The sequence below is a fragment of the Microcebus murinus genome, chromosome 16 (assembly GCF_040939455.1).
Source record: "Microcebus murinus isolate Inina chromosome 16, M.murinus_Inina_mat1.0, whole genome shotgun sequence".
In the NCBI taxonomy this organism is placed as follows: domain Eukaryota; kingdom Metazoa; phylum Chordata; class Mammalia; order Primates; family Cheirogaleidae; genus Microcebus; species Microcebus murinus.
In genome coordinates this window covers 67938029-67955087 of record NC_134119.1, presented here as the reverse complement: position 1 = coordinate 67955087, position 17059 = coordinate 67938029, and the positions used below count along the sequence as shown (strand labels likewise).

Genomic DNA, 17059 nt, shown 5'->3' with positions numbered 1-17059 from the left:
AGGGAACAATTTTCTTCTGCTCCACAAAGAAGGATTCAGGTCAGACACCAGCCAAGAATTCCGCAAGATGCCTGGCACGGTGGGTGTAGGCATTCAGTAAATATTTGTGAAATTCATGAATGAAAAATACATGACTTGATGTATAAGATTGACAGATTCCACCAAGGCCACATGTTAGCCGCAGGAGAGAGCTGAAGCCCAGGGTTTATATCATTCATTCCCCCTCCCCTGCCTGAAAACTTGAAATAATGACAACACGACAATTTGGGCCCAAACTCATGTTATACTGTGGAGGTGGAAAAGAGCCATATATATTAGGGAGGGAAACTGAGGCAGATCACAGGAGGAAGGATCCAGAGGGAGACAACAGGGGCCCAGGATCCCTTCTGGAGGCTCAGAGATGCCAGGATTCCAGAGGGTCTCATAGCTAAAAGAGACCTGACTAAATTAGCTATTAGCAGCCAGAACGGGGATGGTCAGGCAGTTGCTGGGAATGCACTTATATCCTGAGAATCGCCATCCTGGGGCAGGCCAGGTGTGGGCAGGAGGGTCCCAGCGTCATCTCCACGGAGAGAGATCCAAGGAGCTGAGGAGAGAGAAAGGGGGAGGGCAAAAGATTCTCTGAGGCCCCTGGGTCTTTGGCTGCCCCTCACCCCATTTCTGTGTGTCTCACGTGCATTCTCAGTCTCTGTCTTACTCTCTATGGGTTTCTGTCCCCCTCTTTCCCCCTTTCTCCCCACTCTCTGTCCCCCGCCCTCTGGGCCTCTATTTCCCCATCCTCCCATTCTCTTTCCCACCCTCTCAAGTCTGTGTCCCCCCTGGTCTGTGTCTCCCTCTCTGTGGGGTCTCTGTCCCATTCTCTGAGCTCTCCCTCTTCCTGCCCCACACCTGGCAGCCCGTTCCTCATCCTCCTCCACAGCAGCACTCCTCCTGCAGCCGCCACCAGGAGCAGCAAGAAGCCAATGACGATTCCAGCCACTGTCACCGAGGACTTGGCCGGTGATTCTGCAGCCAGAGAATGCCATGAGATGTTGAGTAGACCCCTCCACCCTATCCAGTCAAGACAAGTAAATGGGGGTGTCCTGGTCCCTCCCAACCTTGAAGATCCCAGCACCAAGTACCTGGGGGTGGGCATGGGCAGGGGAAAGGCCAGTTGGGCAATGCTCTGAGTCTGGGCAGAGTGTGCCCAGGTTAGATGTAAGAACCAGCCATAGCGAGAGAGGTCTCAGTCACACTGGTAAGGGACCTGTGGCAGCAGGGCCAGTGGTGTTCCAACTTGGGCACAGAGCACAGGCACAGAGCAGCAGCAGGTCAGTTTCATGGAGAACTGGCAGCAGCAAGGCAGCAGATGGTCAGTCTTGGTGAGCACTGGCAGTAGCAGACAATGAATGGTCAGACTCCATGATGACCAGCAGCAGCAAGATGGAAGACGGTCAGACTTGGGGAGGACAGGCCATCAGGCTTTGGAAGAACTGGCAGTCGCAAGCAGGGAACAAGGCAGTCAGACTCAAAGAGGACCAGCAGCAGCAGCAGGGAGAAAGGTCAGACTCAGGAAGGACTGCCGCAGCAGTGGGACAGAGGCAATCAGAAATAGGGAGGATTGTCACTCAGCGGGACCTCACCCAGCTCCACAGTGAGGGGCTGTGCCAGCCCTGCGTGCTGCACAAGGCAGCGGTAGTGGTGCTCGTCGCCACTTTTGACTGTCAGTGATGACCAGGCGTGGAAGGAGCCGTCGCCGTTGGGGCCAGAGTCACCCACTCCAGAGCCAGCTGCGAGCCCATTCCGCAGGAATCGAAACTGCAACTCCGGTGGGTAGAAGGAGAAGGCACTGCAGGTGAGCTGGGAATAGCCAGGGCTGCTGGGCCGGGCCTTCAGGCGCATGGAGGGCGGCTCTGCAGAACACAGGCAGACAGGCCTAAGCCCCGAGCCCAGGACCCCAGCGCAGGCCCAGTGCAGGGCTGGATAGGGTCCGAAAGAAGCCTCCATGCTTGTGCTCTGCACGGTGCCCAGCCTGCAGGATAGAGCGGTAAAGGGGGTAGGACCTTCCCAGGGTGACAGAGACCCAACCCATCCATCCTGAGGGTATCCCCCTCAAGACAACGCCTCTCATCCATTCCTTCCTGCAACAGACATGCACGCGGCACCCCTCATGTGCGAACGCTGTTCTAGGCACTGGGGACACAGCAATGAACAAAACAGACAAAAGCTTCTGTTCCCGTGGAGCTTGCATTCTTTTTTTTTTTTTTTTTTTCTGAACATACTTGAGCACAAAATGCCTTTTTTTTTTTTTTTTTGAGACAGAGTCTCACTTTGTTGCCCAGGCTAGAGTGAGTGCCGTGGCGTCAGCCTAGCTCACAGCAACCTCAAACTCCTGGGCTCAAGCAATCCTTCTGCCTCAGTCTCCCAAGTAGCTGGGACTATAGGCATGTGCCACCATGCCCATGCCCAGCTTATTTTTTCTATATGTATTAGTTGGCCAATTAATTTCTTTCTATTTATAGTAGAGACGGGGTCTCGCTCATGCTCAGGCTGGTTTCGAACTCCTGACCTCGAGCAATCCGCCCGCCTCGGCCTCCCAGAGTGCTAGGATTACAGGCGTGAGCCACCGAGCCCGGCCACAAAATGCCTTTTTAAAGTAAAGTTATCATCTCTTTAAACATCTGTAGCTCAGGGTTTGGCAATACACCAAGTAAAGAATGTCACATGGTGGTGGATGCCTGTAGTCCCAGCTACTTGGGAGGCTGAGGCAGGAAGATCGCTTGAGCCCAGGAGTGTGAGGTTGCTGTGAGCTAGGCTGACGCCACGGCACTCACTCTAGCCTGGGCAACAAAGTGAGACATGTCTCAAAATAAATAAATAAATAAATGAAAAAAATAAAAAATAACTAAAGAAGAAATAAGCCTACTTTATACAAACTCTTCCAGGAAGTAGGAAAAGAGGAGACACTTTCCCAACACATTTTATGAGGCCAGCATAATCTTGATAACACAACTACACAAGGACACTACAAGAAAGAGAATTTAAGGCCAATGTCTGTCATGAAAACAGAGTTACAATCTTTTAACGTTATATTAGCAGATAGAATCCATTAATTTCTATAAATGATAATATATCATGATCAAGTGAGGTTTATTGCAGGTATTCAAGGTTGGTTTAATATTGAAAAATCACTCAATATAATTCACCACATTAACAGAATAGGAAAAAGAAGCAAATCGTCATTTGATAAAATTTAACACCATTCGTGAAAAAACAAATACCTCTTAAGCAAACAAGAAGTTGAAGAGAACTTCCTTAATTTGACAGTGGGCAACGAAAACCTATAGCTAACAAAGAAAATAAATAAAACATGTCAAAGATGACATGATCCCGCCTGTAATCCTAGCACTCTGGGAGGCCGAGGCGGGTGGATTGCTCGAGATCAAGAGTTCGAAACCAGCCCCGACAAAGAGCGAGATCCCGTCTCTACTATAAATAGAAAGAAATTAATTGGCCAACTAATATATATATAAAAAATTAGCCGGGCATGGTGGCATATGCCTGTAGTCCCAGCTACTCGGGAGGCTGAGGCAGGATCGCTTGAGCCCAGGAGTTTGAGGTTGCTGTGAGCTAGCCTGACGCCACGGCACTCACTCTAGCCTGGGCAACAAAGCGAGACTCTGTCTCAAAAAAAAAAAAAAAAAATTGTTTTAATTTTATAATTTTTTTAAGACTAGTCAAGTGCAGTAGTGAGGAAGGGGAAAGTAGTAGAACAAGGAGTTCAATCTGTAACTGACTGTGAACAATCAAGTGAGATAACTCACTACCTTTGGAACGTTATAAATTGAAATGGACAAACTGATAAATTGACCTTCACCATTGAGAAAGGGAAAAGACAAGTCCACAGACTGGGAGAAGATATTTGCAACACAAACATCTGCCAAAGGACTCAGATCCAGAACGTGTTAAGAACTTAAATATTCCTAGCACTCTGGGAGGCCAAGGCGGGCAGACTGCTCGAGGTCAGGAGTTCGAAACCAGCCTGAGCAAGAGTGAGACCCAGTCTCTACTACAAATAGAAAGAAATTAATTGGCCAACTAATATATATAGAAAAAATTAGCCAGGCATGGTGGGCATGCCTGTAGTCCCAGCTACTCGGGAGGCTGAGGCAGGAGGATCACTTGAGCCCAGGAGTTTGAGGTTGCTGTGAGCTAAGCTGATGCCACAGCACTCTAGCCCGGGCAACAGAGTAAGACTCTGTCTCAAAAAAAAAAAAATGAAGACCTGAAAGTACAAACTATAAAACTGCAAGAAGAAAACACAGGGGAAAGTCTTCATGATATTGGTCTTGGCAATGATTTCCTGGATATGACACCAAAAACACAGGCAACAAAGCAAAAAATACACAAGTGGGACAACATCAAACTGAAAAGCTCCTGCGCAGAAAAGGAAGCAGCCAACACAGAAAAAGGGCAGCTGACGAAATGGGAGAAAATGTTTGCAAACCATAGATCTGACAAGAGGTTATGATATCCAAAAAAATGTAAGGAACTCTTACACCTCAATAACAAACAAAAAACCAAAAAAAAAAAAAAAAAATATATATATATATATATATATATATATGCAATTAAAAATGGGTAAAAGAGATCGAAGTGGCCGGCTGAGCTCTCGCCACCAAGGGCGAGTCTGGGCAAACTGGGATCTTGGTTGCGTGTGCTCAGCAGAAAACAAACAGTGCTTCCTTGCTAAGCGGGAAGCAGGCAGCTTTTCCCGGTCTGGGAGTCGCCTCTCTGGCAAGTTTGCAAAAGTTTCTGCGCGGTCAGGTCAGCTGGAGCGGGCGTGGCCTATGGTGGTCAGCAGTTCTGTGTTGTGTTTATGTCCACAACTGGTTTCCAGCAAATACGTACAGTCCCCTGTGTTGTGCTCATGGCCACCGTCCTTTTGCCTCCAAGGTGTTTATTTACAATACAGACTAAATCCAAACAGAAAATCCGTCTGGCCTTTGGTTCCGTTTAATAAAAAATAAAAAAATAAAAAAACCACAACCATTAAAAAAAAAAATTAAGTTCTGAGTAGTGGTTTCTCATTTAAATCTAAATTTCTTTCTTCTTCTTCTTTTTTTTTTTTTTTTTGGTCGTATGTACGGGGTAAGGGCTGAATAAAGCTAAATTTCTTTTTATTTATTTTTTTGAGACAGAGTCTCAAAAAAAAAGGCCATGGCGTCAGCCTAGCTCACAGCAACCTCAAACTCCTGGGCTCAAGCAATCTCAAAGCGAGACTCTGTCTCAAAAAAATAATAATAAAATAAAAATAAAAATTCCTGTTTCCAAATGGGCAAAAGCCTTTTGGCTGGAACCACTATCTTTCAGTAATTTGACAAAGTGACAAACACAGAGGGAAAGAGGAAGGCACCCTGTGTATGTTCTCTGGGCCTTTTAGAGAACGTGGAGTTGCTCCTTTGGCCACATACCGTGTTTCCCTGAAAATAAGACAGAGTCTTGGCCGGGCGCGGTGGCTCACGCCTGTAATCCTAGCACTCTGGGAGGCCGAGGCGGGAGGATTGCTCGAGGTCAGGAGTTCGAAACCAGCCTGAGCAAGAGCGAGACCCCCGTCTCTACTATAAATAGAAAGAAATTAATTGGCCAACTAATATATAGACAAAAAAATTAGCCGGGCATGGTGGCGCATGCTTGTAGTCCCAGCTACTCAGGAGGCTGAGGCAGGAGGATCACTTGAGCCCAGGAGTTTGAGGTTGCTGTGAGCTAGGCTGACGCCACGGCACTCTAGCCTGGGCAACAAAGCGAGACTCTGTCTCAAAAAAAAAGACAGGGTCTTATGTTTATTTTTCCTCAAGAAGACACCCTAGGGCTTATTTTCCCCTCAAAGCCTCAGCTTGCAGCACGCACAGGATGGCCGGGACCTGACAGGGGGAGCCGACCTTGTTGGTGGGGCTGCCCACACCTTTCCAGTCGCATCTGGGGTAGTAGCTGTCACGATGGGGCAGATGAGAAGGGCTGCTCATCTTCTTGACCACTTTGTGACGAAATGCATGGGTTGTGCAGATGCACTGAGGAGCCACGCCCATCACTAGGGCTTATTTTCGGGGTAGGGCTTATATTGCACAAATGCCTAGAAATCCTGCTAGGACTTATTTTATGGGTAGGTCTTATTTTAGGGGAAATACGGTACATGGGAATCTACCAGAAAGGTGACATTGTAGCATCAGGGAATGGGCACTGTTCTAAAAGGTATGGCCCACAAATGTTACCATGGCAACACTGGGGCATCCACAGTATTATACAGTATCTTTAGTAGGTATAGCAGTATCCACTAAACCCAGTTATACGGCTACCCACTGACCCAACAGTTCCATTCATGGGTATTTGCTAAACATAAAGGAAAATATAGATTCATCAGAAGACATGTACAAGAATGGCCATAGCAACTTTACTCATAATAGCCCCAAACTGGAAATTAACTAAATGTCCACTGATAATGGAATACGACCCAGCCACAAAAACGAATGAATACTGATACCCATGCGCAACGACATAGATGACTCTAACAGAAACAACGGTGAGCTAACAAAGCCAAAACGAAAAGAAGTTCGAAAACGGGTGACACTGTGGTGCTGGAAATCAGGATAGCTGGTATCCTTGGGGATATAGTGACTAGGAGGGGACATTCGGACGTCTTTTGGGGTACCATTAAAGTTCTGTATCTTCACCCGCATACATGGGTATAGGATAAGAATTGATCAAGGAGGTAAGTAAGTTACAGCTCAATACAAAAGAAGACAATTCTCATGTTGATTGGTGACAAAAAAAAAACACAATTAAAGATGCTATAATGAGGCCGGGCGCGGTGGCTCACGCTTGTAATCCTAGCACTCTGGGAGGCCGAGGCGGGCAGATTGCTCAAGGTCAGGAGTTCAAAACCAGCCTGAGCGAGACCCCGTCTCTACTATAAAAAATAGAAAGAAATTAATTGGCCAACTAATATATATAGAAAAAATTAGCCGGGCATGGTGGCACGTGCCTGTAGTCCCAGCTACTCAGGAGGCTGAGGCAGGAGGATTGCTTGAGCCCAGGAGTTTGAGGTTGCTGTGAGCTAGGCTGACGCCATGGCACTCACTCTAGCCTGGGCAACAAAGTGAGACTCTGTCTCAAAAAAAAAAAAAAAAGATGCTATAATGAATGATTGAACAGAAGAGCAGCATGAAGGACAATTTGGGGTGGGGTGGGGACACAGTGCCATGGTGTTCAGCTGTGGCCCTGCTGAAGAACTGACGTCCCAGGTGACAGCTAAAGCATGGCAAGGGTCCGTCATGCCAGGGCCCCAAGGAGGCCGCCCCGAGCAGAGGGAACAGCAGGTGCGAGGGCCTGAGGCAGGAAGAACACGTCACAGCGGCGGAAAGTGGCCGGACCATGGAGGCCGAGGAGTAGAGTCTGGATTTTATAAGACCAGTAGAAAGCCCTGGCAGGGTTTCAAGCAGTGGGGTGACGGGAGCTGATTGGTGTTCTGAACCATTGCTCTCACTGCCAGGTAGAGGACGGTCTGCACTGAGGCCCGAGCTGAGGATGCCCCCCCCCCACGTGATGGACTTCACACAGGCATTGGGGGAGCCCCAGGCCAGGTAAAAAGCCTTAGGGGCCAGAGAACTCTCCCTGGCTGTGACATCAATGGAAGGAACGGGAAGGAAAAGCAAAGATGAAGAGGTGAGAGCCGGTGTGAGCGAGGGGAACTGCAGGCGCCCCTCTGCTGACTGGCGCAGGAGGAGCAAGGGAGGCTGAGGACACGGACAGACTCCCACACAGGCCACACAAAGCCCCGTCTGGAGTTGATCCCGCTGAGGGACAGGTGCAGGGAGAGACTGGAGGCTGGGAGGATGAGGGGGGAGCTGAGCACGGCTGAGCTGGGCTGAGGGGATGAGAGGAGGGGATGGACCTGGGTTGGACAGTAGGAGAAGAAGAAGAGGACATTCGGGGAACCACAGGAAAGCAGAAATGTTCCAGAAATGGCAAAGAGCCTGGGGACGGGAGGGGAAGGCTGGAGGACTCAGGGCAGGAAGCACAGTGATCATGTATAACTCAAGCTGGAAAAGTAGGCCATGGCCAGAGCAGGAAAGACCCTCGAGGACCCCTGACTGGGAGCCTGGGACTCTGTCCTCAGGGCCACGGAGGACAGTGAGTCAGGGAGGGGCCGGGGCAGCTCTGGAGGGACAAAGGCTCCTCTGGATATATATATTGTATGCACTTATATTTTTAAACAATGGAAGAATGAGACCCGGAGTGTTGGCTCACGCTTGTAATCCTAGCACTCTGGGAGGCCGAGACTCGAGGATCAGTTGAGGTCAGGAGTTTGAGACCAGCCTGAACAAGAGCAAGACCTTGTCTCTACTAAAAATAGAAAAAATTAGCCAACTAAAAAAAGAAACAAATAATTAGCCGGACATGGTGGCACATGCCTGTAGTCCCAGCTACTTGGGAGGCTGAGGCTGGAGGATCACTTGAGCCCAGGAGTTTGAGGTTGCTGTGAGCTAGGCTGACGCCACAGCACTCTAGCCTGGGCAACAAAATGAGACTCTGTCTCAAAAAAAAAAAAAATAATAATAATAATACAGTAAATTGACTCTGTATCCCTTTAAGGATGTAACCCTTTTGAAAAGTCACGTAAGTCTAAATAAAGAAAAATAAAAATAAATAAATAAATAAATAAAAAAAGGATGTAACCCAAGGACAAGACAATTGCCAAGAAATCTTAAATTGCTAATTTAAGATTATTGATAATGCCGGGTGCGGTGGCTCACGCCTGTAATCCTAGCTCTTGGGAGGCCGAGGCGGGCGGATTGCTCAAGGTCAGGAGTTCGAAACCAGCCTGAGCGAGACCCCGTCTCTACCAAAAATAGAAATAAATTAATTGACCAACTAAAAATATATATAGAAAAAATTAGCCGGGCATGGTGGCACATGCCTGTAGTCCCAGCTACTCGGGAGGCTGAGGCAGTAGGATCGCTGAGCCCCGGAGATTGAGGTTGCTGTGAGCTAGGCTGATGCCACGGCACTCACTCTAGCCTGGGCAACAAAGTGAGACTCTGTCTCAAAAAAAAAAAAAAATAAATACAATTTTAATCTGTTAAAATTTACAAATAAAAAATTTTTTTGTGAGGCAGGGTCTTGTTCTTGTCATCTCCTAGCTAGATTATAGTGGTTTCCTCATAGTTCATGACAACCTCAAACTCCTGGGCTCAAGCAATCTTCCTGCCTCACCCTCCCTAGTAGCTGGGACTACAGGCACACGCCACCACATCCAGCTAATTTTTCTATTTTTAGTAGAGACGGGGTCTGGCTCTTGCTCAGGCTGGTCTCGAACTCCTGGGATCAAGCAATCCTCCGGTCTCAGGCTCCCAGAGTGCTAAGATTACAGGCATGAGCTACCATGCCCAGCCAAATAATAAAAAAAAAAAAATTAATTGTATTTTCTATGTCTGTCTACTGAAAAGGACTACAAACAATGACCAATCCAGTGGCAATAAGCACCTTGAGCAACTAGCTTATGGTTTCTAGATAACATTTCCCACTAAAAGGAACCAGGGCTCCTTAGATAAATGGCTGATTCCATGAGTGGGACAGGAAAAGAACAGGATAAATCCAGAAGATCTTTCATTCCATACAGCAGGGAAGCTGTAATAGATTACTGCAGGCTGGGCGAGGTGGCTCACATCTGTAATCCCAGAATTTTGCTCTAAAGGTGGGAGGATTGCTTGTGCCCAAGAGTTTGAGACTAGCCTGGGCAACACAGTGAGACCCTGTCTCAACAATAACAAAATTATTTCTACTCATGTGGGTTTTCAAAAAATAAAAAAAAAAAAAAAAAAAAAAACAATAACAAAATTAGCTGAGCATGGTGGCATGTGCCTGTAGTCCCAGCTACTCGGGAGGCTGAGGCAGGAGGATCGCTTGAGGCCAGGAGTTTGAGGTTGCTGTGAGCTAGGCTGACGCCACCGCACTCCAGCCTACTATGTCAGAGGACTCGGGAGCCAATTTGAAGATGAGCTCAATAGTTTAAGGAGGTTCAATGTGAGCTTCAAAAAGAATAAGATCTGGGCTGGGCACAGTAGCTCACGTGTGTAATCCTAGCACTCTGGGAGGCCAACACTGGCAGATTACTCCAGGTCAGGAGTTCGAAACCAGCCTGAGCAAGAGCAAGACGCGTCTCTACTATAAATAGAAAGAAATTAACTGGCCAAATAATATATATAGAAAAAAAAAAGAATAAGATCTGCAATGGATTAAAATACATGATAAGATCTACGAGTTCATAGTATACTTAAACAAAATAAAATTTTATTGAACATTAATAATTGATGATGATCCTGTTTTCAGAATTTCAGATAAGAAATGAGAAAGGTACACAAGAAATAGAACTGAATTGTGTCCACCCCACCTCAAATTTCTATGTTGAAGACCTAACACCAAGTACCTTGGAATGCAATCATATTCAGAAAGAGGGCCTTTAAAGAGGTAATTAAGGCCAGGCGCGGTGACTCACGCCTGTAATCCTAGCTCTCTGGGAGGCCGAGGCAGGCGGATCGCTCGAGGTCAGGAGTTCAAAACCAGCCTGAGCAAGAGCGAGACCCTGTCTCTACTATAAATAGAAAGAAATTAATTGGCCAACTAATAAAATATAGAAAAAATGAGCCGGGCATGGTGGTGCATGCCTGTAGTCCCAGCTACTTGGGAGGCTGAGGCAGGAGGATCGCTTGAGTCCAGGAGTTTGAGGTTGCTGTGAGCTAGGCTGACGCCACGGCACTCACTCTAGCCTAGGCAACAAAGCGAGACTCTGTCTCAAAAAAAAATAATAATAAAATAAAATAAAGAGGTAATTAAGATAAAATGAGGTTATATGGGTAGGCCTTCATCCAATATGACTGATTTCCTTATAAGAAGAGATTAGGAACACAGACATGCACAGGGGAAGACCATAAAAGGATATAGGGAGAAGACACAATCTATAGGCCAACGATAGAGGCTTCAGAAGAAACCAACCCTGCTGACACCTTGATTTAGGACTTCTAGCCTCATGAATTGTGAGAAAATACATGTCTGTTGTTTAAGTCACAGTCTCTACTACTTGTGGCAGCAGCCCTAGCTAACTAATATACCAGCCTGCATAAATCCTAATGAAATAACCAATTAAGGCAGTGGCCACTGATGGCCACTAAAACCATTAGGAGGAGACCTGACAGAGAACTTCATACCAACACCTGACCCCAGTGGTCCATGGAACATCACAGAGACACGCAGATGTTTGGAGCCTGTGTGCATGGACACACACATCAACCACCCATGAAGTTTTCTTGCTATAACAATCAAACCAGAATCTGATCAAGCTCCTAGATTGAGCTATTACTTTACAGAACAGAAGGAGTACTATGTCCAGCAACATCACAGGGATGCAACCAGCAAAATCTAGCATGGGGGAAACTGACTAGGACAAACAACTAACTTTCCTCAAAGCAAAATTACAAGGGAAGGAAAGAAACTGGGAAACCTATAGAATAAAAGACATTCAGGATCACAAAAATTAATTCAAATGAACCCAAAATGGATCATAGACCTAAACATAAAATGCAAAACTATCAGACTCCTAGGGATACCCAGGAGAAGATCTAGGTGACCTTGGGTTTGGCGATGATTTCTGAGACACAACACCAAAAGCACGATCCTTGAAAAGAAAAACTAAGTTGGACTTCATTAAAGTGAAAAACTTCTGCTCTGTGAAAGACACCATTAAGAGAAAAAAAACTGCAAAGTCTCAGACTGGCAAAAAAAATAAAATTAAGGGTGAAAAAAAAGAGAAAGAATGAAAAGACAAGACGGGAAGTGGAGGAAATATTTGCAGAACACTGTCCCATGAAGAGTGGGTGTCCAAACTAGACAAAGAATTCCTAAAACCCAATAATCAATACCAGACACCTTTTCGGGAACCCAGGCCTGTCCAGAAAAGAAACAAATACAAAAAAATTAAAAGAAAGTTAAAAAAAAAAAAAAAAAGACCAGACCCCGAAGAGACAGATACCTGAATTACTTGCAGGTGTGATAATGGCTTAGCTATTAATTTTTTTTAAAGTGCCCTTACCTGGTAGCATTACATACTGAAGTATTTATAAACGAAATACTCAGAGATTTACCAAGCTCCAAGATTTATCTGAGTGGGGCGGGGAGGTGGGCGAGGACGGAAGCGAAACGAGAACGACCGTGGGTTGACAATTATTAGGACTCAGTGCTGGGCATCATGGCGGGCTTGTTATACCAAGTCTCTCTACTTATTTAGCTGTGGTTTGAAATTTTCCACAATTCAAATAAAGGGAAAAGGAAAAGAAGAGCTACCTCTCATTTGAGTCCCAATTTCTTCTCTGCGGCACTTGGACTGAGTGAGCATTTGTGGCAACGCCCCAGGCGACACCTGTCTTTTCCAGCGGCCTGGGAGCTGCAGGAGGGTGGCCCGAGTGCCATCCCTCTGTGCCCAGGGCCTGCGAGACGCTTGGCACCCACCGAGAATGCCCTCGAGTAAAGTCTGTTGAATGAGTGGGGGTGGGGGGGGGTCTCTGGGGAGGAAACAGTGGGACTCCACCTACAGAGCCATGGGAAGGCCTCTGGGAGGAGGTGACACCTGGTTCGAGCCTTGAGGGACAAGGAGGGTTGGAAGATGTGGGGAGAGGTGGAAGGGTGTCGCAGCAGGCGGGGGGACCAGTGAGCAAAGGTTCAGAGGGGAGGACGCTGCTTGTGCTGAGTGGCTGGAGTGTAGACAAGTGCAGTGGGGGTGTGTGTGTGTGGACTTGCTTGGGGGGGGCGCTGCAGGGGGGTTGTGAGCAGGGGAGGGGCAGGAAGCCTTGGGTGTAGAGAGACCCCCAGGAGTGCGTGGAGGGGCTGCAGGGGGAGGTTGGGGTGACCTCCTGGGAGGGTACCTGAGTGGGCCAGGCAGTGGGACGAGACGGTGGCACAAGGCAGAGACGCGGGAGGTGGCTCACCCTTCCACTCCAGGTTGCCGCGGCCCCTCTCCAGGTGCCCCAGCAGGCGCTGGGGACAGGAGTAGAGCAGGAAGGTCAACTCCTTGCTGGCCGCCTCGGCCTGCTGCCTCCAGTGCCGGCTGATGGCCTGGGCCTCCGGCCACTCCCCTTTCCAGGTGCCATTCTTGAGGTCGAATGTCATGAAGTCCTCACCGTTCAGGGCGAACTTGGCGGTGGGCACCGACGTGTTGTCAGGGCCCAGCTCGCAGCCCAGCAGGCCCTGCAGGGTGTAGGGACCTGGGCGCCCACGCGCAGGTGAGGCCGCAGCAAGGCCCCAGCCCCTCCTCCTTCAGACCCCAGAGGCCACGGACGTCTCACCGTTTTCCTTCAAGACCTTGAAAGCTTCCAGAAAGAGCTTCTCCTTGATCCTCAGGTCCGTCGTCTCCTTCTCCCAGTACCAGGACACCTGGTTCTCCCAGACCCACGCTCCATACGGCTCAGCCTCAGCGCGCAGGTTGTTGTAGCTCAGGTACTGCTGCGGGCCCAGCCAGCCCGACACCCAGAAGGCGGGCGTCCCCGGGGCTGGCAGAGACACTGCCGTGAGGTGGTACAGGAGGGAGAGGCGGCTCTCTGCAGACAGACACGGTGGAGGGAAAAGATGGGTGGCGGTGGAGGGACCGAGACTGGAGCAGGACAGACACCCAGGGAGAGAGAAGACAGCCTGGGGTGTGGGGGACGACACTGAGAGACAGGGAGACAGAGACCCACAGAGAGGGGGACAGAGACCCACAGAGAGGGGGACAGAGACCCAGAGAGAGGGGACAGAGACCCAGAGAGAGAGGGGGACAGAGACCCAGAGAGAGGGGGACAGAGAGCCAGAGAGAGGGGGGACAGAGAGCCAGAGAGAGGGGGGACAGAGAGCCAAAGAGAGGGGGGGATAGAGACCCAGAGAGTGAGGGGGACAGAGACCCAGAGAGAGGGGGGACAGAGACCCAGAGAGAGAGGGGGACAGAGACCCAGAAAGAGAGGGAACAGAGACCCAGAGAGAGAGGGGGACAGAGACCCAGAGAGAGAGGGGACAGAGACCCAGAAAGAGAGGGAACAGAGACCCAGAGAGAGAGGGGGACAGAGACCCAGAGAGAGGGGGACAGAGACCCAGAGAGAGGGGGACAGAGAGCCAGAGAGAGGAGGGACAGAGAGCCAGAGAGAGGGGGACAGAGACCCAGAAAGAGAGGGAACAGAGGCCCAGAGAGAGAGGGGGACAGAGACCCAGAGAGAGGGGGACAGAGACCCAGAGAGAGAGGGGACAGAGACCCAGAGAGAGAGGGGACAGAGACCCAGAGAGAGGGGCACAGAGACCCAGAGAGAGAGGGGCACAGAGACCCAGAGAGGGGGGGACAGAGACACAGAAAAAGAGGGCAGAGACCCAGAGAGAGGGGGAAGAGACCCAGACACAGGGTGACAGGTGGTTCCTACATGCAGAGACTGCGGGAGGAGAAAATGGTAAGGAAGGGAAATGGGCGGGGAGGACGGAGTTCCCCACTTCAGGGCAAACTCTGATTTTGGCTCCTTTGCCTCTTGGCCGCCGCCGGGGGGACGTCCGTCCGCTGCTCTCGGCAGCCGAGGCCCAGGCCCAGACCCTCACCTGCGCGCGGAGTCCCAGGAAGGAGGAAGAGCAGGAGACCGAGCGCCCAGGGCAGAGGCCGGGGGACTCCCATGCTGAGAGGGCGACCTGGGGCGGGAGGGGGCACGTGACTCCTCCGGACCCCCGCCCCGCCCCTTCTTTCCTGGGCACCCGCGGGCACGGCGGGACCTGGACGCCAGGAGGTGTGGGGGCAGGATCAAGGATGACAACAATGCCTTCCTCCTCAATGAACTTTCACCCTTTAATTTGATCCCTTTTGGTTAATTAATTACAGACCCTGGATAGACCGAGATTCCTTTCTCAGAGCTCGGCCCTGCCTCTTCCTCCTCCTCCAGACCCAGGGGTCCAGACCCCCAGCCCCTCCTCTCTCAGACCGGAGCCACCCCCACCCCACACAGCCTGGGCCCCGATCTGCTCACGCAGCCTCGTCCCGTCCCGCCTGCAGCCTGGCCGGCTCCTGGCTCGCGTGACTGGAGACCCCAGTTCCTCTCTCACATCCTGTCCAAGGCTCCCTGACTCCGGGAACGTCCAACCCCACCCCCCAGCTGCAGGGCACACCCCAGGCCCTAGGCCCAGCCTCCCTGTTTGTCTCTTAAAGCCTTTGTCTTTTTTTTTGGTCATTTTCTCTGTGGCTCCCTGGTTTTTATTTTTGAGGGTGTCAGCCACTCAGCAAATACATGACAAAGCTAGGAATGGAACTCAGCACTCTGAGAGTCCAAAATTTGGAGCTCTCAGTGGATCCTCTTCCCCTCTCATCGGACCCCCCCATGGCCTTCACACCCTCCTGTCATACCTCTCCCCTAAGTGTCCCCTTAAAAAAAGCTCCTGCAGGTGTCCTTTAATGTCCATCTGCTATGACTTCAGTGGCCACAGGGTCTGGACGCACTGCTGGTATGCTCAGAGACCCCTCCGGGCACCCGCCCCTGGCCACCCTCTTTCAAGACCAATTCCATTCCTTTGTTTTATTTAGTTATTTATTTTTGAGACAGAGTCTCACTCTGTTGCCCAGGCTAGAGTGCTGTGGCGTCAGCGTAGCTCACAGCAACCTCGAACTCCTGGGCTCAAGTGATCCTCCTGTCTCAGCCTCCCGAGTAGCTGGGACTACAGGCATGCGCCACCATGCCCGGCTAATTTTTTCTATATATATTAGTTGGCCAATTAATTTCTTTCTATTTAGAGTAGAGACCGGGTCTCGCTCTTGCTCAGGCCAGTCTCAAACTCCTGAGCTCAAGCGATCCTCCTGCCTTGGCCTCCCAGAATTGCTAGGATTACAGGCGAGAGCCACTGTGTCCAGCCTGTTCATTTGTTTTATTGTGGGAAAATGCACAAGAGGTGTACCATTGGTGTCATCTAGTGTATTCACGATGTTGTACAACCATCACCTCTATCTAGTTCCAGAACTTTTTCATCACCCCAAACAAAATCTCTGTGCCCATATGGCAGCGCCCTCCTGCGCCCGGCCCCTGGTAACTGCTCATCTGCTTGCTCTTCTCAAAACAGAGTGGAGGATGTTTTAAAAAGACAGAAAATATTTTTCCGTTTTTAGCAGGCCATTCCCTCTGTCACACTGGGAACTTGCTATTGCCATGGGCCTCTCCCATGGGCCCTCGTTTCCTCATCTCCAAAGTCCCTATAGTAAGGGACCTGAGACCCCACTAAAAAGGGCCCTGAGACCCCACTAAAAAGGGCCCTGAGGTCCTGCTCTATGGCTGTGGGTGTCCCTTCAGACACCCTGGGTCCTGCTCTAATGGCCCCAAAGCCCCCTGAAAACATCTCTAGGATTCTCCTCCATTGCCTGGGCCCCTAAATAGGCCTGGGTTCCTGCCACCACGCTGCCAGGACCTTCATGCACTGCCTGAGGACTCTTACTCGGCCATCCTTGAGGTCCTGGCTCACCCATCTCTGGATAGCTCCTCTAGGTGCCCCTGATCCTGCTATAATGTCCCAAGCTGTCACTTCAGCATGTGTTAGGACCCTACTCAAATGCCCATTCGGTTCTGTCAAAGAGTCCTTTGTTTCTGATAAAATGTCCCCAGGACCCTGCAATATTCTGCCCTTGAGTGCTCAGAAAGTCCCTAGATTCTGCTAAAATTCATCCAGTCTTTCCTCATGTGGCCTTGAGGGTCACAAAACTAGTTCTGAGCTATTCCCAAGCCCTCTGGGATTTCTTGAGCCCTGCCAGGCCCCATTAGAATGCCCCTTGGCCGGGAGTGGTGGCTCACACCTGTAATCCTAACACTCTGGGAGGCTGAGTCAGGCGGATTGCTCAAGGTAAGGAGTTCGAAACCAGCCTGAGCAAGAGGGAGACCCCATCTCTACTATAAATAGAAAGAAATTAATTGGCCAACTAACATATACAGAAAAAGTTAGCTGGGCATGGTGGCGCATGCCTGTAGTCCCAGCTACTCGGGAGGCTGAG

The 17059-nt window shown here is 49.8% G+C and overlaps 1 protein-coding gene across 1 annotated transcript; it reads right to left on the bottom strand.

The window, feature by feature from the left end:
- Positions 1–263: 263 nt before the first annotated feature.
- Positions 264–15195, bottom strand: FCGRT (Fc gamma receptor and transporter). Its single transcript, XM_012754305.2, has 7 exons — positions 15060–15195; positions 14641–14727; positions 13374–13625; positions 13017–13292; positions 1623–1892; positions 889–1005; positions 264–586 (listed from the first exon to the last, which is right to left on the bottom strand). Exons 2-7 carry the CDS (start codon positions 14711–14713, stop codon positions 477–479), a joined length of 1098 nt encoding a protein of 365 aa, XP_012609759.2. The 5' UTR covers positions 14714–14727; positions 15060–15195; the 3' UTR covers positions 264–476.
- Between the last annotated feature and the right edge of the window lie 1864 nt (positions 15196–17059).